The sequence below is a fragment of the Dermacentor variabilis genome, chromosome 2, assembly GCF_050947875.1.
Source record: "Dermacentor variabilis isolate Ectoservices chromosome 2, ASM5094787v1, whole genome shotgun sequence".
Lineage (NCBI taxonomy): Eukaryota > Metazoa > Arthropoda > Arachnida > Ixodida > Ixodidae > Dermacentor > Dermacentor variabilis.
The window spans coordinates 24,522,487-24,546,761 of record NC_134569.1 but is presented as its reverse complement, the minus strand read 5'-3'; the positions used below and the strand labels follow the sequence as shown (position 1 = coordinate 24,546,761).

Sequence of the window (24,275 nt, the reverse complement as noted above, 5' to 3'; positions counted from 1 at the left end):
GACTACCAGGGGTTGTTTAACGTGCCCCTAACTAACTCTAAGTACACGGGTGTTTTCGCATTTCGTCCCCGTCGAAATGCGACCGCCGTGGCCGGGATTCGATCCCGCGACCTCGTGCTTAGCAGCTGAACACCATAGCCACTAAGCAACCACGGCGGGTTTAATTGCCCCGACCATGGCTACCGAATCAATCAAAACAGCAGAAAAATAAACAATCAAGGATTTGCGTGAGCAAGGCAAACGCACAAGAGTGCTGGCATTATTTAATATCCCTAAGGAGTTGGTATTTTATTCTACGTTTTTCTCCATAACAATTGTCATTTATTATACGTTCAGCTCGTGCGCAGCTTTTTAGTTAATGAAAAGAAAGAAAGAAAGAAAGAAAGAAAGAAAGAAAGAAAGAAAGAAAGAAAGAAAGAGAAAAGACGGCTAGCAGGCAGCGGCGCCACAGGGGCAACGAATGATCATTTTGCCTTCCATACGCGAGAGTCCTGTCCCTGATATAAAGGCTTGATTGCGCGTCCTTGTGCTCTGTCGCTGTAGTCTCATTAAAGCTTCACGTTCAACAACACCATTATAAAACTATACTCATTATGGTATGGATGAATGGATGCTGTGAGCGTCCCCTTTGAAACTGGGGCGGTGGGTTGCGCCACCGGGCTCTTGTTTTCTTCTTCTTTTTTTAACTAGCACACAAAGAATTCTCAGCATCGAACTTTTTGAGCCCTTATAGGAAACTTTGTTTTTGTACACATCCGTTGTTTGTGGTCTCCACATAGTTTTTTGCCACCACACCTCCAATCGCCTTTTACTCATCTCTACTGCGGACATGTTTACTTTCCCCTTGCTATCCCTGAACCCAAGGGCTTCAAGGAGGCCAGCTGAGCCTAACCGATAGCTGCGCAGATATCTTCACATTCTAATAAAACATGTTCCATCATTTCCCTAGCTTTACCGCAGCAAGCACATGTTTCTCTTTCCTTGGGGTACCTCACTTTATAACTACACGTTCTAAAGCATCCCGATCTCGCTTCGAAAAGTAAAGAGCTTCCCTTTGAGTTATCATAAATTGTTTCTTTCCTGATTTCGTTTTTACCTATGGGGTAGTTACTCATAACATGTTTCTTTTCCATTGCCACCAATGGAAAATTTTTCTTCGATATTTCTTCGGCCGATAGCTCCACCTTTAAAAGTTATTGTGACCACCGCTTGGACCACCAACGCTTCCAGTTTTCATTCTTTATATTGTGGACAGTTCAAGGAGTACGCAAGTTTTTCCCTTCCTTTCCTCGCCAAGAAATTAATTTTAAAAAAGTGCACATAAACCATTTCTTAAATTTTATTTAAACCGACATGTGTAAGGTTTACTGATTTTCAAGGCGTCTCCGATTATATTAAAAGCTGTTTGAACTGTTCCCCAGGAAAAACGTGGGTGATTTTTATTTCATCTTGCCACTCGTAGAGACAATAGAAACTGTCAAACTAAACCGCTGAAAAACAAGATACATCTTCTTTAGGAGTACCCATAAGTTAAATGCACGGCGGCCATAAGGTAACCGCTCTTGCTTCAGTCGGCTCGGAGTAGAGTGCGGGTGTAAACAAAAATTAAATGCTCGAGCTGGCCAACCTTTAACGTAAAACCTATAAGTAACCACCCTGTTTTCCGCTATTTCCGCGTGCTGATTGCAATCGCTCGCTTCGGTGGAAAGGTCAAGCGCTGAACCCCAAAGCCGGTGTTCCCAGGAATCGCTCTAAGCATGAGGAGCGTGAAGCTTCTTTTTTAATGGTTTACCGGAGTAATACATTCGCGCCGTACAAATCAGCCATTTGAATCCACAGCGAATCGCGCGAATCATTGCTCTCCGAGCAAACAACCAGCGCGCCCGATGTGCCGGCGTTCGGTGCGAAGCGAATCGTCTGCGTCCTAGCATCAATAGCAGACGAAAACGCGCTCGTCCAGGCACGCGAGCAGCGATCTGAGCAGGTTTCCACCCCCGCCCCATCCGTAGCACGAATAAGAACAGTGCAAAGGCAGCTCTTCAAAAGAAATTCGCCCGGCGAGTCTCACCTGTTGCACCAGGGGGGCGATGGTCTTTTCGATGGACTTGATTTTGATGTCCAAATTCCAAGAGTCCGACCCACAACAGGCCGCAGCCATTTTGGCGAAAACAGACGCCAGGGCAGCGCTCGGGTAGATTGCTGTGGCGCTGTAATCGCACACGTCAAGGAAAAATAAAAAATAATAAAAAAACACTGCTTTATTATTTTTTTATTAGTAAAAATAACTGTGCTTCTTTGTAGAAATAAAACGTGATTTTGCTTCATAATTTTTGCTAGTTATTATGCATGTTGTTATGTAACGTTTTCATGAGATTAAAAGAATGTTTTTCTTGGTTCAGATGAGGTCAGCTGCTTGCGGTTTACCTATGGATGCTTCCCCTATGGGTTCACCCATCTCGACAAAAGCTTAACAAACTGTTATTTGTTGTAGCAATAGCTTTAATTTATCACTAAACGCATCATACATAAATATTGTGTGGTGGCCTTCTACATGGGCGAAAAATGAAAAATGTTGGCAGCACTGAGCGGCAGCCTAGCACGTGCTAGTGTTTACGTTTGATAGCCGCGCTGGCCGCACGCCCGTCTTCCGTAGCCGTGAGTTACTACGCGGTTGCATGTAATGAAGAAATGATGATATTAACTTACGGTGGCAGTGAAGATCGTCTCACAGGATCGCAGATCTGTGAGGTTCCCGTTGCACACTTACTTTCGAAAAACTGTATGCCGAGGTCGCTCGCCAGAGTGTCTGTGCTTGGAAAAGCATACTTGTGCGTCGTATACCCGCATCGTTACACAAGTGACGTTGTCTACGTCGACAGAACAGTGGAACTTCCAATTAATAGAAGCGTTACTACAGACGACATTGCCCATGTGGAACTCCTTGGCAAAAGCCAGCCTGCCGACAGCGCTGTTGTCACGATCGTGCTTCAGTCTGCTCAGGACTTCATCAAGTGGCATGGGATCCGTAGTGAAAGATTTTCCCATTGGCTGTCCCGAATTTTAAGGAAATATTACGTGAAAAACGGGTCGACATTTGTTTGCCCTTCTAATCGACCCCTCTCGCGATTATGTGCGGTGCATGCGATCGTCTTCGACCAAGTCTCGCCGTCGGCTGACGCCTGCAGAATGACTAGTAACACTAAACTAACGATTGCGCGGGTCACCTACAACTCTGATGTGATCAATCGCATGCTATTCTCAGACATCTGGGAGCAGACGCTGCGAGAACCGACGGCACTACTTGGGAAGTTGTGCATGTTTCCACATAAATATCCCAAGACCCTCGAGGCGGTCGGCTTGCGACTGCACCGAGGAATTCTCCTAACGGGACCTCCGAGCACTGGTAAGACTAGCGTCGTTCGGCATGTGGCTCGGAAGTGCGGCGCTCACTTGTTGACCGTCAAAGGTCCAGAGCTATGTCGTTCGGCTCCTGGAGAAAGCGAAACGCTGCTTCGATCCATCTTTTTGGAAGCTGCGACGCTCAGCGAAGTACTGCCGTGCATCGTGCTAATAGAGGACGTGGACCTCCTGTGCGTGAGGAGAGGTTCAACATCATCGCACCATACCAACAGGCTGGTCACACAATTGCTCACCCTTATGGATGGCATGGAAGATAGGAGGCGCGTTTTCGTTGTCGCCACGACGACACGTCCGAATAACATTGACCCGGCCATGCGGCGGCCGGGACGCTTTGACAAGGAGGTGATTTGTTTTCATTGGCAACGTTTAATTATAATGTGTACGGTGGTGTGACATGTGGTATGAGAAGGTGAAACATGCTGGTGCAGCAGCTTTAAATCGCTTTGATTCCACTTGGTTGAGGTAGTCTTTGCCGCCTGCAGCGACATACTGTACCAAAAAACATGAAATTTGCACTTGATTGATTGACAGGATTTACCTTCTAAGCAAAACAGGGACTATAAGAGATGCTGTTGGAGAGACACCTGGGGTAGTTTAATATACACCCAAAGCACACAAAGTAAAGGCTTTTGCAATCTACCCTCATTGGAATGCGGCTGCCAGTCGAACGTGTGACCTCAGCTCATAAGCAAAATTTCATAACCACTGAGCCTGAGGTGGGTTAACCACTGAGGTGGGTTAAATTCACATTTGCAAAGAAACAATTCAAATTGCCAGAAAAAGAAAGTTCCCAAAATGCTACTCATCTCAGTTAGCTGACCATGCAATAAAACACTATTAGACAGTACACAATTTTAGATATACACAGTGGGCACTTACCTTTCGAGCATACTTCTACAACTCCTTTAGCAATATTGATTGACCGCACCCATGCATAAAAAATTGAAGTTACAAAATCTTTCTGGATGTTCCTATGCCCAATAAAATTTAAGCACCAATTTCAATTATCATTCTAAAACTTGTCATTTAATGGCTGTTGGCTAAAATTGGAATGGCGGTATTCTATCAAAGTAGGACCTATATTCATGCCACAGTAAAATATTTCTTGTTTATCTGCAACAAGCCACATAAATGTGGCTTCTTTTTGTCACTAGTTTGTGACGCATACTATTAGCCCATTGTGTAACTTGCTAACCTCAAGGCAGCACTGGAGGCCATTGAAAAAAGTAAAGTTCACGGGCCTGTACAGAAATTTTGGAGAATAAGAAGGCGCTTACATCTCCTACAAAATTTTATGATTGCATCATGGGTCTTTCTGCAGCTGACATTTTGTTTCAGTACTGTCCTTGATTCTTGAGTGCAATGTACCTTGGAATCGTGCTTTACGTTATGAAGGGCCCAAGAAGGGCTCCAGTATACTGGGTGTCTTATTTTGATGCTAACGGAATTTTTTTTTAATCACCTGCGGCATAAAAACACAAATCTACTTATTGAGCTGGATTACTCGAGGAGACGGACATTACTTTTATTTATATTAATTTATTATTACATTTATTTAACTCAGAATCAGCAACTATCACTGAGAATGCTCTTTTGATCACAAGATCAGCCAATAACGTTGGTCAGGGAGCTGCTTTCAATGTGACAGCATTGCGGAAGCAAGGGCAAGCGATTTTTTACTGTTTGATATGATACTGCAAATTCCCTGTTGCATGCAATGCATTAATATTTGGCTCACATGTTCAGAGCAGCCTCTACAAAACATTGGCAATGTTTTTGTTCAAGAACAGTTTCAGGGCCCCTTTAAAGGACCGGCCAGGTTAAAAGATCAGTTTTAGATTTCTCTGCACCTCCTGCATTACGTATTACAATTTGCATATATAAGCACATAAATAATTTTAAGTAAGCCAGACACATTGCAGGGAAATGACATCTGAACTGGGAAGCCTAAAGAGGCAGTTCTTTTAATGTCAGAGGTGATGTTAGAACATGCATGCACATTCTAATACATGTTTACCAGGGACTGATAGAGCCATCTTTGGCAAATGTGTTCATTCATTTCTAGTGTAACTGTTTTGTTCATTTCCATCCGAAAAGCTCTATCCAAATAACAAGGTGGCATCTGACATGAAAACACCTTGCTTATTTGAGATATTCGTTATGAACATGTTTTTTACATGCTGATATCAGTGAGAAACATTTTAATTTTTTTCATTATATCTGATAGTTTTTTTATACTCATATTCGTTATATTGAGGTTGAACTGACTAAACACTTTCTAGTGTAGTGTTGGGAGTGACCCAAAACACATGGTGGTGATTTTTCTGAAACATTCTTTGTCCTTTGACACATTTGGTTTGTGTTCACTATGGATGGCTCAATGCCAAAGAGTAGCACATTAGTGGGGTTAGCTTGAATGGAGGCGTAACTTTCTCCATACAACATAGCCCCTGTAGATACCGTATTTGCACGATTCTATTGTGCAGTTATATTACCGCCCAAATATTTAAAAAAATAACTTGGTGCCGATTCTACAGCGCACATGAAGTAATGAAACCTGAGCCGACACATACTGAGTTCAAACAATGTTATGGAACATACAAAGGCATACAGATGCACAATCAGCTGAATCTTAGCGGCTAGTCACTCTCGTAGTCTGACGACACCTCCTTTTCGCTGTCTACCGACCACAGGAAGTCATCTTCAGCTCCATCTAATGCATTAGAAGGGCCACACATACAGCGAACAGGGAAATGGCGACCGCAAACCAAGGCATGAAGAAAAAAACATCCGTTTGATGACAGTGCAGCTAGCTACCTTGCATTGAGCTTTTCTTTTTTAGTAAGAATTGGTTTCGTTTGCGATTTTGAGTAGCATTAGTTATGATTGTAAGGCTCATGCAAACTTCAGCACGCTTTTTATTCAAAAAAGGTGTGTGTTAGAACCGTGCAAATATGGTAATTATTAATCATTTCTAAAGCTCACAGCACTAATGAAATGGGTCTAAAACAAACTTTCATATCATCCTTAGCAGCAATCGTTGCCACCAAAGCATAGCTGAAGCACGGTGATCAAGGAGTTCTAGTCATGCGGTTAAAAAGATGAATAGAATGGAGGACAGCAGCGCAAGATGCTGTTCGTTTTTGCCCCTTGGACTGTGCATAACTGCTTTGAACTTATTATCTTTCAGTTGTTGATTGGTGCTTTGTCAACTCAAGAGAGAACTGATGTAATGAGGACAGTTGGAAGCCAATTAGGCTTTGACTTGAGCCATCTTGTGCTGCCAACAGCTGGCTTTGTCCTTGGAGACATGATGACTCTTCTTCGAGAGTCTCTGATGGCTGCCATGAAGCGAACTGTAAGTACATATTAAAACTGTGCTGTTACTCTAGTCTAGTATGAGAAAACTATAATTAAAAATGACATGCAGTGTAGTGAGGCTGATAGCACACAAAGAGGAAACATTCATTTAGCTCCACATTTTTTTCTTTTTCCTTTTTGGATACTCTAATTGGCTTTTGATTCCGAACTCATTATTTGCCCCTTTTTGGTTCAGACTCGGGTTTCAAAATAATTTGTAGGCTTCAGCTTTTACGAAACCCAAGCATTGAATGAGTATTGTTACATTAAGAAAAATTTGCCCCCTTTGGGTCTGATCTCATCACCAAAGAATAATCGTTAACTATATTTTGTGCATTTCTTTAATTTATAGTTACGTGACCAGTGCTTTCAGGAATGTAGCGAGCACAGATTGTTAAAGAAAAGAAAGGCACACCAGATTAGTGACAACCATTGTTTGCAGATCCAATTTTTCGTTAATGTTAAGCCACTTCCAAATATCATTAAAGTAATGTACTCGTAAAAGAATCATTTACAGTCATGCAAGGGGTGAGTCACATGCATGGTTAGTCAATTTCAACATATTTCTCTTTGCTGAATATGTATGAACAGGTTGCCCAGTTTAACACTTAGCCTACCCGCCGTGGTTTCTCAGTCGCTATGGTGTTAGGCTGCTGAGCACGAGGTCGCGGGGTCGAATCCCGGCCACGGTGGCCGCGTTTAGATGGGGGCGAAATGCGAACACACCCGTGTACTTAGATTTAGGTGCACGTTAAAGAACCCCAGGTGGTCAAAATTTCTGGAGTCCTCCACTACGGCGTGCCTCATAATCAGAAAGTGGTTTTGGCACGTAAAGCCCCATAAGTTATTTTTTTGACACTTAGCCTGTGTAATAATAAAGAATAAACACAACTACAAGGGAAATGACAAAACACAGAACTGGCCTTTCCTTAGCTGCATCTATTTCTTTTGTACTGTTCTGCCACTGTGGATGCTCATCCATTCGTTCAAATTTCTATTCTTCTAGACTATATGCCCACAGCATCTGTCACAATATAAAGAGAAGTGACTGTCGCATGACATAACAGCCTTAAAGCCACTAAGGCCATTCTTGAAGGAGCTATATAAGTGCAGGGTAATTTTGAAGATGGGCTAAGTAGAGTAAACTTCCGTTAATTCTACTCCGGTTAATTCCAATTTTCGGGTTATTCGATCCCTCGGTGGTCCCTGCCGGCGCCAATGGGCCCGAACCTTCGTTATTTCGATCTACAAATTCACCTTCGCCAGATAATTCAAACTTGTCAGCTTCGCCGCAATACAGCCGTGCTATGCGCTGAAGCATACCAAGAATGGAAGGGGCCACTGGCATGGGACATAGCTGCGCGTTCCTTAATTATACAGGCGCGCACGCGCCGCCTCCTGTCACAATAGGAACACCTAGACGCCTGATAAGCATACTGGCAGCTATTCAGAGCCGTTTGTGGCGTTGGTGTGGCGATTTGAGCACTCGTTTCGCCCGCCTTGCGTGTCTCGTATACGAGACCGTTAACGAGGCCTAGCACGCGTTTATTAATTATGCGCACGCGCCGTGCACCGAGGAGCCGTGAAAAAGCACCTGTGTTTTGGGAAAGCTAGCGAAAACCAGCTCCTGAAAATATGTGCCCAGCACAGTGTGGCCTGCCCCACATCGCAAGCCACCGATGAACACACCTGTCAGCCCACTGTGGGAGGTGCAGGCTACATTGCGACATACTAGAGAACTAGACTTGCTGACCATGGATCCTGCTGCTAAAGCTCTCACTGAGCCTTGTACACTACCAAAGCGGCCCCATTTTATGGGAATACTAGGAGAGAAGGTCGAGAGGGATGCTTTATATTTCCAGAAAAGTAACAACACAGGACCATCTAATCTATGTTTAGGTCGTGTCAAATGAAAGGCGCAGAGTGAAGCAGATCGGAAGGGCTGATTTGGCTGTGCAAAAAATAGTTCAATGTGTTATCAGTTTTCGGTGGCACCATTGTAATGTAGCCTGCTTTCACTACACCAGGATGACTGGAGGACTGTGATACATCAGTGATTCGCAGTACCATGCCCCCACCATGTCCATTGGCCGCAGTGTCACCTACTGCCTGCTTCACAGCCAAAGCCATGCTGCACTTGGCGCGTGTTTTGAGGTGGTCGCATTAAAAACAGCATAATTATTTCTAATGAAATTAAGAAATAAGGCTTCATATCGTGAGTATATGGAATCAGTAGCTGCTTAATAAGACAATAAAAATGTGAAACGCCCAAATTTTTGTGTCAGTACTCTATAAATCGAGAGAAACAGGCTATCATTAGTTCCAATTTTCTCAGTGACTGAGTCATCTCGTGGTACAAAACAAATTCTGATAGATTTTCAGGAGGATGATCTGTCACTGTAGTTAGACATTATGTTTGCTTTTAGTGTCCTTTAACTTCAGTAAACAACCAGCATAACTTTTCTTAATTTTTCCTTGTTCCTTAATTAGTTTACCATTTTAGAAATCATGGTATTGCTCTGTTCACAAGATTTAGGATATCTTTTGTCACTTCACTTTCTATATTATTGAATTCTGTTTTGAGAGATGCGCATTTAAAAATTGTATTTTGTTATATCCTAAAAGTATGTAACTACCCCTGACGTGAAAGTTCATGGTACTTTGCATGCATATTTTCTGTCTTGGTACAGCCTTCAAGTGACAATGAGGCACTTGTTACAAGCGAAGACTTCCAAGTGGCTCTTCAAACAGTTCAGTCCAACTTAAATAGTCGTCTTGAGTTTGCAGTTGAAGTAGTCCCTCGATTTTCTTGGAAACAACTTGGGGGAATTGGATACATAAAAAAGAAACTTCAAACTGTAAGTACTGGCGACAGTTTCAGTGCTTTGTTAAGACTTTAGCTTCGACATGCGGACTCCATTTTGTGATAAATAGAATTTTAGCGCAATACATGTTCGACTTCAAATTGTTATGTAAAGATGCTGACATCAGTAGATATCCAAATGGTAGAAAAGAATTGTTGCACAATATTTGAAAGTATTTGAAAAGTTTGTGAACACTAAAATCACTTTTCAGGGAAGCCACCTTGCAAAAGTCTTGAACTGAGTTTAGAAGGGATGTTTTCTTGTGTGCCCACTATCCAGTTCGCCACTTAGCATTATGCAGTTGGTGTGACCAATCTACTTCCTTATCCAGCTAATTGGTGTGGTGACAGTTATGGTCTTCAAAGTAATTGTTGAAAGTAGCATCAGTGCTCTTGCTAATTATGCATACAATTCTAGAACACCATCCTTACATATCGACCCCTTGAACCACATCCTTGTATCTAAGCTAACACTTTAGCTCTGGCACTGACTTTAAAAAAATTATGGCCTTTAGTTCAAAAGCCTCGACTGTTTATTTAGCAGGTCACGTGCTGAAGCCAATGATGCTGGCCATGATGATGAATATATAAAGATGAAGAAGAGGAAGGGGTAATATAATGCTCACAAAACATATATGGTGTTTTAGAAGCTACACGTGGCTACAATGCTGATATCTGCACCTAACATGTAATGCCCTTCCGTAATACCTTTATGTAATGCCACTTTATAGAAGCTCTAAGAAATTAAAAATTACAATTAAAAATGAAATATGGCAGTGTCCTTCTTGACCACATCTCCATGAATTTGCTGCTTTTTCTACATTTTATGTTGCATTCCCAACAACAGATGAGCAGTGTTTGGCTTTACCTTATGTCATCTCTACCAAGAAATGGCATAGATCTTCTTTTTAAAAAATTGAAGCTTGAATTTGAGCATGTCCTAGCCTATTAGGAAACATTGCCATAGTAACACAATATTAGCAGCAATAGCCCACTCTCATGAGTAGATTCTATTGGTTTCTGGCAACCATTTGTTAATAATTTTAGTGTAGTGCATTTATCCTTATTACAACAACCATTTCACTTATAATAGCTTAGGGCTAGTACCATTGTGGTTACAGTTTTCTAATCTATCAATTTGTGGGTGTCATGAATAAAACACTGTTCTTTCTTTCTTTCTTTCTTTCTTTTTTTCTTTCTTTCTTTCTACTGTCAGCCCTTTCTTTAGGGCCGTTACAGGAGCGGAGAAAAAAAAATAAAACAAGAAATGTCAACACATCTGATTCAGGCAGGGCGTACAATACATCTGAATGCAACATACAAAAAAGAAATTGCATTGCATATACATTGTAATAGAGCAAGCAGAAAAACCAATCAATATCCCTTGAGGCATGTAAAGTAAGAAGAACATACACTGGTAATAAAATCATAAAATCAGATTATTCACAAAGTCAGATAATTAATACACCGCGCTCTCGGAATAAATAATGGCATGCAAATTACTCAGAAAATTATTAAAAGAGACACTACTGAACTACGAAATCGGGAAGCATGTTCCACTCTTTTATTGTTCTGGGAAAGAAGCTATATTTAAATGTGTCATTACGGGTTGCAGGAGGGGGAATATACTTGCTGTGGCAATGTCTAGAAGATTCATTAGTAGAAATTTCAAAATAGTTTGTCCTATTAATTTTTATTTCATTATGGCATGCAGTCGACAGCACAAGCGTAAATGCCTTCCTTATTGGCTGCAAGTGCATGCAGTTTCTACAGTGCTGAAGGGAACTGCAAAGAGTGTAGAGGATGTTGCATCTGTGATTAAAAACAGTGTGCAAAATCGTTGGCACCATTCGATAACTTTCTGTATACAGCAGACATAGCTTTCTACATTTCATACTGCGATAAATGCAGTCTTATGTATTACACCTGTGATGTCAGATTACTATTTTGTGCAGGCTCTGGAGGGTCCTCTGCTAAATCCAGCAGCCTTTGGGCGGCTTGGAGTGTCCCAGCCAAGAGGTGTGCTTTTAGTAGGACCTCATGGATGTGGCAAGACTGCTATCGCTCTTGCAGCAGCCAGTAGCTGTCCAGGCTTCACACTCTTTTCCTTGGGAGCAGCTGATGTCTACTCTCCTTTCGTTGGGGATTCTGAAAAAGTTGTGTCTGCAGTAAGTTGGATTTATGGCCCATTTAGCCGTGCTTGAAGAAAGAATGACATAGATTCACAGCTTTGTACTGCGGGTGGTACATCAGGGCCAAGTCAGTACAGCTTAATGTAAAATAAACATACATGGTGCAATAGGAATGGCAACAAACTGTGCTCATGTATGCCCTGTCCTCCTAGCTCCGTTCTCCTCATGTTAGTATAAAATTTTGTTGCCAGGTCATCCTAACGATTTCACTTAATTGCATTTCTTGCGTATGCTGATGCCACACATGCCTCAAAAGAATAGTTTGCCTCAATGTGAGATGCACACTAGACTCCAAAACAGTGTGTAATTGTGAAAATCTGCAGAAGGATAGAAAGTTGGGCAAGTTGGTATGGTAGCACATTCTTGGATTGTAGCGCAAAGTGACACACACGCAGACTAGAAGAAAACAGGACGAGATAGCGCTTGTCCTGTCTTCAGCGCTCATCCTTTCTTCTTCTAGTCTGTGTGTGTGTCATTTCGCACTGCAATCCACGAATGTGTGAAAATTTGATATTAATCACATGTACGGTGGGACACATCATGCACTGTGCTGTTCACACAGACATGCCACTGGATGTGCAAGCATGTCTGTATGACATTCCCCAAGGGCAGCCACGTGACATCACTTTGAATTCTGTTTCCCTGATGGTGGAAATCCTCAGGACAGAGCTGTAAAATCTCAGAAGTAGTTGTAATAGTATTCTTGTGCTATGCAAGGCCAGTACTAGGGCTGCCCGGCTTCTAGAAAGAGAGAGAAAATGATAAATGAAAGGTAGGGAGGTTAACCAGGACTGAGCCTGGTGAAGAAAAGATAAAGTTAATACCGAGAATTCCACTGAGTTTAAATGATGTGGATAGCCATTTCAGGCATAGTAGACATTACAAAAAAAGAAAAGATTCAGTCAGGGCTTAAAAGAAAAGAGAACACTTTTAATGACATACAAAGTGACACCATAATGCCAGCTGTAAAAAAAAAACACACACACACTTTGCAATACATTGTGTCTAGATACGAAGGAATATAAGCGCTATGTTTTGCTGCAAAGAGAAGTGTATTTTGCCCTCTTTTCTCGTTTCTTTCTTACACGCACATGTTTAAACTCATGCTTTCACAATCACCATAGGTCAGAAAAATTGACCAGCTATCCTGTTCACCCATTACACTATTTTTCTTAAATGTTTCTGATCCTCCCTCAGCTCGTAAAATATTTCAATCCACTTGTGTCCTCACTCTCACTTTTTAAATGTGTGATTGACTAGTTATTGAGTGTAAAGCATGTTCTGTGAATGACAAGAACACAGTATGAAGTCAATCTGTTTTACAAACAGAATTTCAGAACTATTCAATAAAACTTGTGATTGTAAAAAAATTTGCATGTTTTAGTAGTATTTAGTCTTCATTGTAATAACTGCATATTTTAGTTAAAGTTCAAACATCAGTTATGCAGCCATGTTAAACATGTAAAAATTTTACCATGTTAGCTCAGAAAATACATATAATTATAAACTGAGCTGTCGCCATTACTTTAATTTGTGTTATGATAGCTATGTCAGGGGCTGATGAAATTGCTTTGTTCGTGAATGCTATAAACAACTTTATACCAACATAGCGACGCAAGAGCAGAAATGTGAAGGCCTGCAACATAGCTAGATGACAAGAGTTAATCAAATTTTTTGAAACTAACAAAATTTTATGTACTTTCCAGCATGATTTTAGATGTGACCTCAGCACTATAACACAACTGACACAATTCGTTCACAACATCAACAACTCTTTAGACATAGGTGACCAGATTGATGCTACATTTTTATAGACTTTGCAAAGGCCTTCAACACGGTCTCACACCCTAAACTTATGCACAAACTATTTGCTATACTAAAAAATGCATCCTTGGTAGGCTGGATATTGGACTTTCTTTCCCAGCTCTCACAATGTGTACGTTTCAACTCTACTAACTGACCCTTGATGCCTGTTTTATCAGGGGTTCCCCAAGGCTCAGTAATGGGTCTGCTTTTATTCCTGCTTTATATTAATGATCTCCCCCTACACACCTCAGTTAAAATACACCTTTTTGCAGGCGATTGTGTTTTGTATCATACAATCAAATCTCCAACTGATCATGTTGTCCTTAACAATTCTTTCACTGACTTCTGTAACTGGTCCAAAGCACGGCAAATGAATATCAACTTTTCCAAAACTGTCTCCATGGCCTTTACACAATGCTCATGCCCTTCCTTCTTTGCCTATGCCTTTAATAATATTACTTTAAATAGAGTGTTTGAAATCAAATATTTAGATATCCTACTAACACATGATTTGTCATGGTCAAGAAACATTGATTTCACCTGTAATAAGGCCCTTAAAAGACTAGGTTACTTGCATCGTACACTGCGTCTTGCTCCTCAAAAAACTAAACTTCTAACATATAAAACACTCATTCGCCCCATCCTCGAATATGGCTACGTTGTATGGAATCCATACAGGCACTGCAACGTCAAAAAACTAGAGTCGGTGCAAAAAAAAAAGGCAGTGTGTTTTGTTTGTAGGAGACATGACAAGGACTTTTCGTTGTCTAACTCTCTTCCCCTACTTGGTCTCACTCCTCTTGCAGAGTGTCGCAAACTTGAATGCCTAAAATTGCTTCACATGTTAATCAGTCCTCCTCATCTCTCCTCTCTAGATAACTATTTGACTTTTTCTAATCCCTCATCTACAAGGAGTCGCCATGCTCTAAATATTTCAACCTTTCTTGCCCGCACTGATTCCTTTGAATACAGCTTTTTTCTATCAACAATTGAAGTCTGGAATTCATTACCAGACAACATTCATTCACTACCACTGAAAGAATTCACTCAAGCTTGTTTTTAAATTTTTGTATGTTTGTTGTTCATCCCACTCCCACAATAGCCTCATTGAGGCTGCATTATGTATAAATAAAGTAAATTGTCGCGAAGCTCTTTGGGCAGTAAGCGTTCGCGACTAGAACGATAGAGCATCGAGAAGTAGTATAGCCGATCGAGCACCGAAACAAAGTTTTTCTCTCTCGTCGTCGTTGTGTCTCTCATAGCCACAGTCCCACTGCTCCTTATTTTACAGTACAGTTATCTCCCCCGTGGAAAAGGAAGCCGTTCCAGAGACCTAGGGGTAGGACAACACAGGCGGATCATCATCATCATAGATCATAGTAGGGCTTCAAACGCTGGACATGCACAATTTCGCGTCCTTGATGGCGATGATCCAAAGGTAGCTCGAGGGGTTCCACGATATAGTTGACTGGAGACGTTTCGTTGATCACGCGGTATAGGCCCTGGTACTTCGACGCGAGTTTCGGTGACAGTTCAGGGGTAGAGGCTGGAACCCAAAGCCACGCTAGCGAGCCAGGAGCATAGGATACAGGAGCATGGGAAGTTTCTCGATGGTGCTTCTGGCGTTCCTAGTCTTCTGACATAAATATACGGGGAAGCTTGCGACACTCTTATGCGTGTGCAGCAGCTTCGGATAAGGTAGTGGTTTCCATGGTGTCCGGGCGGTACAGAAGGATAGTATCCATTGTAGAAAAAGGTTCGCGTCCATACAGGAGAAAGAAAGGTGAAAATCCTGTGGTAGTCTGCGTGACGGTGTTGTAAGCGTCATTCAGAAAAGGTAGAACATGGTCCCATTTGGTTTGGTTGGATGCAACGTACATGGCCAGCATGTCACCAAGAGTGCAGTTAAAGCGCTCGGTCATGCCATTAGTCTGCGGATGATACACAGTAGTGGTGTGATGAATGATGCGGCATTTTTTTAGGAGAGCCTCAATGACGTCGGAGAGGAAGACGCGGCCTCTGTCACTGAGTAATTCCCTGGGAGCTCCGTGGCGAAGGATGATGTGGCGCAGGAGGAACCAGGTGACGTCACATGCAGAAGCGCTGGACAAAGGGGAAGTTTCCGCATAGCGCGTAAGATGGTCGATGGCCACGATTACCCAGCGATTGAATGTCTGATGTGGTTGGCAGAGGTCCATAAATATTGACGCCTACTCGATCAAAAGCACGTGCTGGGCAAGGCAAAGGCTGCAGTGGGGCGGTTGAATGACAAGGGGAATCTTTACGGCGTTCGCAAACGAGACAGGAGCGGACATAATGACGGATGAATTGATACATCCCCCGCCAGTAGTAACGAAGGCGTAGACGCACGTATGCCTTCAGTACACCTGCATGCGCGCACTAGGGATTGTCATGGAACGCTGCACAAATATCCAAACGCAGATGCCGAGGGATGACAAGCAATCATTTGCGGCGATCCGGGAGGTAGCTACGACGGTACAAGAGCCTGTCGCGAATGGAGAAGTGATGTGCTTGGCGACGTAACGCGCGATTGGTAGTGGGTGTCGATGGGGTGGACAAGAAACGCAGCATAGACACAATCCATGGGTCTTTCTTCTGCTCCAGAAGAATGTTCGTGGCAGCAAGGGAAGACTCGGACAATGAGGCCTTCAGAGAGCTAACCTCGTCTGTTAGTGGCGAACGAGACAAGGCATCTGCATCCGAGTGTTTTCGGCCAGAACGATACAGCACTTGAATGTCGTACTCCTGCAGTCGAAGGGCAAGGCGACCGGACGGTTCTTTTAAGGACGACAGCCAGCACAGCAAATGGTGATCAGTTATCACGTCAAATGGGTGGCCATAGTGATACGGACAGAATTTGGTTATGGCCCAAATTATAGCCAGGCATTCTTTGTCTGTTACAGAATAGTTCGATTCGGGTTTAGTGAGTGCACGACTGGCAAGGGCAACAACGTACTCCTCAAAGCCAGCCTTTCTCTAAGCGAGAACGGCACCAAGGCCAACGCTACTGGCATCCGTGTGTATTTCAATTGGAGCACTTGGGTCGAAATGGCGCAGGATTGGTGGTGATGTCAAGAGACGACGCAGCAATCTGCATCGCAATCTGGTGACCAGGTCGAAAGGTCGTGGCCACCAAAAAGAAGCTGCGTTAAAGGTGCTATTATATTGGCAAAATTGCGAGTGAAACGGCGGAAGTATGACGCTAACCCAATGAAGCTGCGCAGTTCTTTCAAGGTCGTTGGTAGCGGAAACTGGGCAACAGCTTGTAGTTTTGCCGGATCAGGGAGTACACCTTCTTTCGACACAACATGGCCGAGGATGACCAGCTGCTGGCCAGTGAAGCGACACTTCTTCAAGTTAAGCTAGAGGCCAGCATCGGCGATGCACTTGAGGATGCATTCAAGTCGAAGTAAGTGGGAAGGAAAGTCCAGTGAAAAGATAATGATGTCGTCCAGATAACACAGGCATATCTTGCATTTGAGGCCGCGCAAGATGTTGTCCATCATTCTTTCAAATGTAGCAGGCACATTACACAGGTCAAATGGCATCACGGTGAATTCAAATAAACCGTCAGGTGTGATGAAGACCGTTTTCGGACGGTCTGACTCAGCCACTGGCACTTGCCAGTACCCAGATCGTAAGTCTAAAGATGAGTAGAATTCGGCGCCTTGGAGGCAGTCTAGCACGTCATCAATATGGAGTAGCGGATAAACGTCCTTGCGGGTGATCTTATTGAGTCGCCGGTAGGCCACGCAAAAGTGAATTGTGCCATCTTCCTTTTTTACCAGCACTACAGGAGGAGCCTAGGGACTGTGCGAAGGTTGTATGACGCCGCATTTGGAGCATGTCTCCAACTTGCTCAGCTATGACGCTACGCTCCATGGCAGGTACACGATACGGCCTGTGGCGTAAAGGTGCATGGTTGCCAGTGTCGATGTGATGCACAACAGTGGAAGTACGGCCTAAGCGAGATTGTTGTAGGTCGAATGACGTGCGAAAGCGGTCTAGGAGATCGACGATCTGGGCGTGTTGCGCTGGAGTGAGGTTGGGATCAATACACTAGGAAAATGTTGGGTCACACGGCGGCGTGGGAGGAGAAACTTGAAGGGCCAGAGCATCAACCAAAGGAGAAGCCGGGTCATCAGGCGCATCGTAAAGGAAGCTTGGTTGGATTTCATCGGCATAACCAAGACACTCATCGTGGAGCAGGCTAGCAGGACAAGGAAACATATTCGATACATAAAGTGCGCTGGAACCTTGTCGAATGGCAAGAAGGGCAAAAGGAAGCAAGGAGGGATGATGGCGAGCAACAAGCTTAGACGGCGTGAAAAGAACCGTGGAGTCGGAAAACCCAACGCAGGAAACGGGTACAAGTGCGGCTGAGTATGGAGGAATCTCGGTGTCGGTGGTGACGAACACATGACTGGAAGCGTCATTAGTATTTTCAAAAACGTTGGTGCCGAATAGCGACAGCACAAGTTCAGCACGGGCACAATCTATAACGGCATGATGAGAGGACAGAAAGTCCCATCCTAAAATCATGGCATGGAAGCAGCGAGGCAGAACAGCGAAATCAACATGGTATAAAGCACCGCTTATAAAAATACGCATGTTACACTTCTCTAAGGGCTAAATCGGCGCAGCACTTGCTGTACATAATGAAATGGCAGAGTATGGTGTCGCGACGTTTCTAAGGGTAAGATGAAGCTGGTCCGAAATCACTGATATTGCTGCGCCTGTGTCTACAAGCGAATGAACGGCAATGTCTTCTGCATAAACTTCAAGGACGTTCGCAGGAAATAAATGAGGTCTTGAGGTGTTCGTTGAGATCGCAGTTCTTGCCTCCAGAACTGCGGTCCTTAGTTTTCCTCTCGGATAGCTTCAGGGCAACGGATAAGTGGCGACAGAGAACACCGACGGGGAGACGGAGACCGACGGGGAGATGGAGACCGACGGGTATTGAAGGTTCGGGAAGTAGGAAGCGAGGCTTCGAAGGGCTGAGCGGCAGTAGCGGAATGGGAAGGAGAGTCGAAACCATTGCTTTGTGCCCTCGGAGAATCCGAAGGATACCATCCGCACCGGCGGCAAAGCTGTGCTACATGCCCAGGTAGGCCGCACGAATAGATATATTCCGAAATAAATAGGTAGGCTGCACGAAATAAATAGATGTATTGTCAATATGTTTATAAGCTAAATGTGATACGTAGTGCATCATTTAATGGAATGTCAGCGCTATAAGTGTTCTATGACAATTAATACAAAAAAATTATTCAAGCAGAACACACAAATGCAACACAAAATGTTTGAATATGCCATGCTTGTTGAAAAGACAATCATAGTGGTTGAGAGTGATTCAGTGTTTCTTTTTAGTGTCCATTAAAGACATGAAATAGTAATTAATTAATTATGTTTACCAAATGTATGTTGGCAAAAGCTTCACCATATAAGAACATTTCAGTCAACCCGAAAGCTTCACAGCCATTATGACAAAAAACATATAGTTGGCTTCACGCAAGTTCTGAAAATTCATTATGTGTGCCACACTATGCATTGGAGGCTAAATAAGTTACGCAAGTGTCTTCTACCTAATCAGATGCGCAATCTTATAAGCTTTGAAGTTTACGGCACAGAGTGCTTGTCCTGGCCAGAAAGCTTAGCAATTCCATTGCAGTGTAATAAGACACTAAATTGTGTATGTAACAAAAGCATCACATTCTGGAATTCATAAAATGGCAGGATTTTTTTCCATCGTTTAGCAGCCAACTGCTAAATATTTTGCAACCTTTAGCTAATAATTTTACAACAATAAGCATCACTGTTCACAGCAATAAGTGTCATCATTCACTGTCGTTCTTTAATGCTATGTTATTAGTGCTTTCCCATCGGGGACATAATAATGCGCACATGGCATTCCTAATGCAAAAATCTTTGGCAATGCAAAAATTTTTGGCACATGGCATCATGTTAGATCTGTGTCTGTGTGTACACTATAGGATGTGAAATTCTTAAGAGTGAAAGATACTATATCATTTTGAATCAACCTCATTGCTGCAATTTGCAGGTTTTTCAACAAGCAAGGCTTCGTGCACCTAGCGCCATCTTCATGGATGACTTGGACACTCTAGTTGGCCGCAGATCTGGCGAGCATTCAGGGGCACAAGAACGCATTCTCTCCGCACTATTGTGTGAGATTGATGGGATTGGTTAGTTGAAATTCACCATAACTTTCTTCTGTGCCTTCATCAATCTTTGCAGCATAAAAAAACTGATACATTATTTTCAGGTGCTGGAGTGCTTCAAAATAGTGGATGCGTTCAGGTGAGTTTTCTTTGAGGCAAGAGCATGTTTCCAGTTGTGCAATACAAGGTGGTACAGCATTTGAGCAAGTACTCTTTCTTTGCAGCTATATTTTTAGTTTTCTAACAGTGTTAATATCTGGATGGGCCAGATATCTTAATAAGTGCCAATAAAGTTATCAGGCATAGAATGCTTTTATTTAATTGACAAACCAGGTTTCAGCCAAGCTCTCACAGACTTTCGCCAATGTGCTAACTTTCAGCTATGCTTTGACAGAAAAACATAGCTAATCCATGCGTAAGAAGTGAGTTGCTGTGTACCACAGTTCAAGTGATCAGCTGACTACAGCATGCAAGTTAGCTATACTTGCAGCTTGAGCTGAATTTGCGTTCAAACGTTAGCTTTTTTTGCAACAATCTAATCTTTCAACCTGTAAACCACTGGGCCAAAGGGGTGCAGGGAGAAATATCCTGAGGCCAGTGTAGGGAATTAGGGGGATGTGGTGAAGGTGCTTTGAAGAATTGAGAGGAGGGTTGTGTGGTAGAAGGGGAGGAAGTGGAGCATTGCTCCACTCCAGCTGCGCACAACAACACATACATGGCAGCTCAGCTTATTCAACCATATGTGCTATGCCTAAAGATGTGCTGGTGGCCAGTGCTGCTCTCTACAGAATTACGTCATCAAATGATAAATAGTGCCTAATACCCTCATTGAAACAAATGTATCCCTTCAAGTGTACAATTCTTCTATGTAAACAAAGCTATCTTTTCCTTCCTCCCCAGGTTTTGACATGTCTTCTAGGCTGGCTTCTTGCCAGGTAAAGTGGGCCGATCCCAGCGACAGTGTAGTGGAAAACTGGGCCATTCCCATATAATGGAATTGTAGGGGACGTGGTGAGAAAGTTTTCAAGGAGTGAGGGTAGGAATGTGGTGAGAGGGGGTGGGGTAGGTCACTCATGACCTGCGAGTTACCACATGGTACTGTGATCACATTTAAGTTTTGGCTGTCCACACAGACCTAGGCACTTTGAGAATACTATCATGTCCATCTAAATGCAATGTGTAATATGCTGCCAGGTCAACGACAGCAAATGAAGGCACAATTTTTTCTTTGCAGGAACGGCTAAACGTCGTCTTGGTAGCTACAACATGCAATCCTGATGCAGTTGATGAAGCTTTACTGAGACCTGGACGATTTGACTTAATTGTCTATGTTCCACCACCAGATGTTAAAGTGAGTGCGGAAACGTTGCTTTTGTTTAGCAATCATCTAGGGATTTTTTTCAAGTTATTGAGCAGTGCTGCGTCTTACAGTGGGCTATTGCACAGGAGCGTACAGCCATTTGTTTGCACAATAATTTTAAACGTTCTCTTGCTGAAAAATATGTATCACAGTTGCTTTCTTTAATTAATCAGCATATGCATATTAAGTCTTGTCCATGTGCTGTGCAACATAATGGCAGTTACTCAGTTCGAAGAGGCTTAAATTAGACCGAAATTTTGCTGCACAAATTGAACAAGAACAGCTGTTTAATATGTCAGTGGCTTTACTGCAGGCTCGAGAACAGATCCTGAAAGTCTGCACTGCAAAAATGTCACTAGGAGATGTGAACTTGATGTCCCTTGCAAAAAGAACCGAGTACTTCACTGCAGCAGACATTGTACACCTTTGTCACATGGTAAGTGGAAAACACAAACTTAGTCCAGATTCTATTGGCATCTTTGGATGATTGCTTTTATCCTTCAAATCCAAGTGGACCGATTCCAGAGGCACTTTGGTTCCAGGTAGGAGATATCTTGCACCAACCAAATAGTCAGCTGCTTTTCGGAGCAATGAGAGGAGCAGTGAAAACTACTATTCAGTGTTTGCACACCCCTACATTTTAAACCTTGTTTCTTCCTTGCAACCTGAATTTGCTTTTCTTTTCAGGCTGGCTTGCAAGCCATGAGGGAACTTGGATTTAATGCACCTTGTGTAGAACAGCACCATTTTGAAGAAGCCCTTAGCAGCACATTTCCATCACTATGCCCGCAGAAGATTGAGGAGCTGCGGCAACAGTGTGCAAAGTTCTGCTTAGTTACATAATGAACCAGACCTGTTCATAGTAAAAAAAATACTGTCTGGCAAGAACTATTGTGCCAATAAGTGATGTCCAAAATCCGACGTATATGATGTGTTTCCGGCTCCTGCAATAACTTTTGAGATCTGCATATTTATCCAGAGGACATCACCACTGGAGCATGGATTTGAAGACCACCTATACCATGTATTTTTGTGTGTTGACTGAAGGTACTTGTGCTTGCTTTTAATGGACAGTTGTAACTAATATTAAACAAGCTGCTCTGCGTTAGATTTAAAGGGGCACTTAAGACAAATATAATGGACAAATAGAAAGGTACTTAAGACAACTAGAATGGACAGCATGGGTGCCTGCCTGTATTGTCCCTTCTCTGCCTTGATTAAATTTGCACCCAACTTTACTTAGGTCAGATGTGTACCAGATTGCCAACCTTTAGGTGCGAGTGAGCGAGCTTTAGGTGCGAGTGAAAGAGTGCAAGAATGGGACAAGAAAGATGGTGGCTTCACGAGTGCCGCCTTCCCACAAGAGGGGGAGGGGAGCGGGCTCACGGTAGCACAAGCTTGCGCAACGGGGTGGGTGGGGTCAGAGTGGAGTGTAAGATGGCACGCGTCTCGGCCGTGGCTGTGCATAGCCGTTAAGCACGGCTGAGAGGATACGCAGCTGCACACCCTTATTTAGAGATAATCCGCAGCAAGTGCAAAGAGTGGGCATGCCGAGACGGTGTGGCACCATGTTAAGCTGCCTTACCACATGTTTAGTATTGGAGGTTGCAGAATACAAAGTTATGATGACCCGCTGGAGCGAGGCAGGCAAAGCATTTGCTCTCCGCTGCAGGCGCTTTTTCTGATAGCGTCGTCCCGGTATGGGCGACGCTATCAGCCGCAGGGGCGGAGTGCACTGGCTTCGCTTAATTCATACTGCCGAAAAGATATCAATGTACGTGGCATGAAACCGTATCATTCGTCGCCGGCTCCTAAATTTATCCAAATAAATTTTTTCATTCAAATTAGCTTTTTTAGATTGCTCAATAATTCAGAAAATTCTGCGGCCCCTTTCTGTGTAAGAAAAATTGATCGGTGACTGTACTTATTTGCATAAAAGGTTGAATTTCAATAGAGCGAAATTTTGATATAACAAAGCAATTCCGATTTTGCGACTTTGTTATATCAAGGTTTAACTGTGTAACAAATTCGGTAAAAATCGGCAATTTGCTTTGTTATATCAAATTTTCATTATATCGAAATTCGATCTTCTGTGCAAATAAGTACAGTCACCAATTAATATTTATTACACGGGAGGGGCCGCAAACTTTTCCGCATATTGGGTGATTGGAAAAAGCAAATTTGAATAAGAAAAAAAATTGCTTGAACTTTATCCAGCAATGAAAAATACGGTCTCATGCCGTGTCAACGATAACTGCGCATCGGCGGTACAAAGCGAAGCCAGCCGTGCGTTTGCATCCACTCCGCCCCCGCAGCTGATAGTGTCGCCTACAGTGGGATGACGCTATCATGAAAAGCACTGGGTTTAACTATATTGATACAGGTTGGCCCAATGTTTGCTTTTAGTGTCCCTTTAAAACTTTACTGTAATTGCATCTTTCACTCATAATGGCCGATATATATGTGATATAAAAAATATGCACATTGTTTTCATGGAATTTGAGCTAGCCGAGTTTTATATCAAAGGTTTGATTTATGCCTTGCACAAATAAACGAGTGTACAAATTGTAAAAATCTTTGCAATCACCTTTCTCATACTTCACACATGCCAGCCTGAAAAATTTTAAATCTAAAATTTTGTCCATGGACACAATACCCTAAAGGGGAGGTAGCATCCTTTTGAATCTTGTCCCGAACACACTTCTTTCGTGGGATCCACATGCACTTTATTAATGATGGCTTAGTTTTACATGCAGCAACAGACTTCGAACAGCAAAGACTGATAAGCTCTAAATAATTTTCTAGACCACACAGACTTTTCCACTGACACTGCTGTTGCCAATTTCGGGAACTTATCTGTATAACCTTGCTTGAAGCAAGTTATCCATCTTGTATCCTTTTATGATCGGACAACTACCAATGGCAGGTTTGTTGACTGACGAGAAAAGCGTTTTGAGGAACAGAATTTATTTTTAAGAAATATTGACGCAACATTTGTAAAACCGTAAAACGAGCCCAAATTTGCATACATTACGAAAAATCCGAGAGGTGGCAGGTATGCATAGTTGGACACA

At 42.8% G+C, this 24,275-nt stretch overlaps 2 protein-coding genes across 2 annotated transcripts in view; one reads left to right on the top strand and one right to left on the bottom strand.

The window, feature by feature from the left end:
* Nucleotides 1–2,157, bottom strand: part of alpha-Catr (alpha-catenin related) — a 202,686-nt gene extending 200,529 nt beyond the window's left edge. Inside the window, exon 1 of the mRNA XM_075679954.1 lies at nucleotides 2,069–2,157. The gene's annotated coding sequence lies outside the window, so the exon portion shown is untranslated. The remainder of the gene's footprint in view (nucleotides 1–2,068) is intronic.
* A 457-nt stretch (nucleotides 2,158–2,614) lies between these two features.
* Nucleotides 2,615–22,952, top strand: LOC142571523 (uncharacterized). The gene is made up of 9 exons (XM_075679949.1): nucleotides 2,615–3,762; nucleotides 6,611–6,778; nucleotides 9,471–9,638; nucleotides 11,599–11,811; nucleotides 19,724–19,865; nucleotides 19,946–19,980; nucleotides 21,076–21,192; nucleotides 21,515–21,637; nucleotides 21,889–22,952. The coding sequence occupies exons 1-9, from the start codon at nucleotides 2,689–2,691 to the stop codon at nucleotides 22,042–22,044; spliced, it is 2,196 nt and encodes a 731-aa protein (XP_075536064.1). The 5' UTR covers nucleotides 2,615–2,688; the 3' UTR covers nucleotides 22,045–22,952.
* Nucleotides 22,953–24,275: the final 1,323 nt, after the last annotated feature.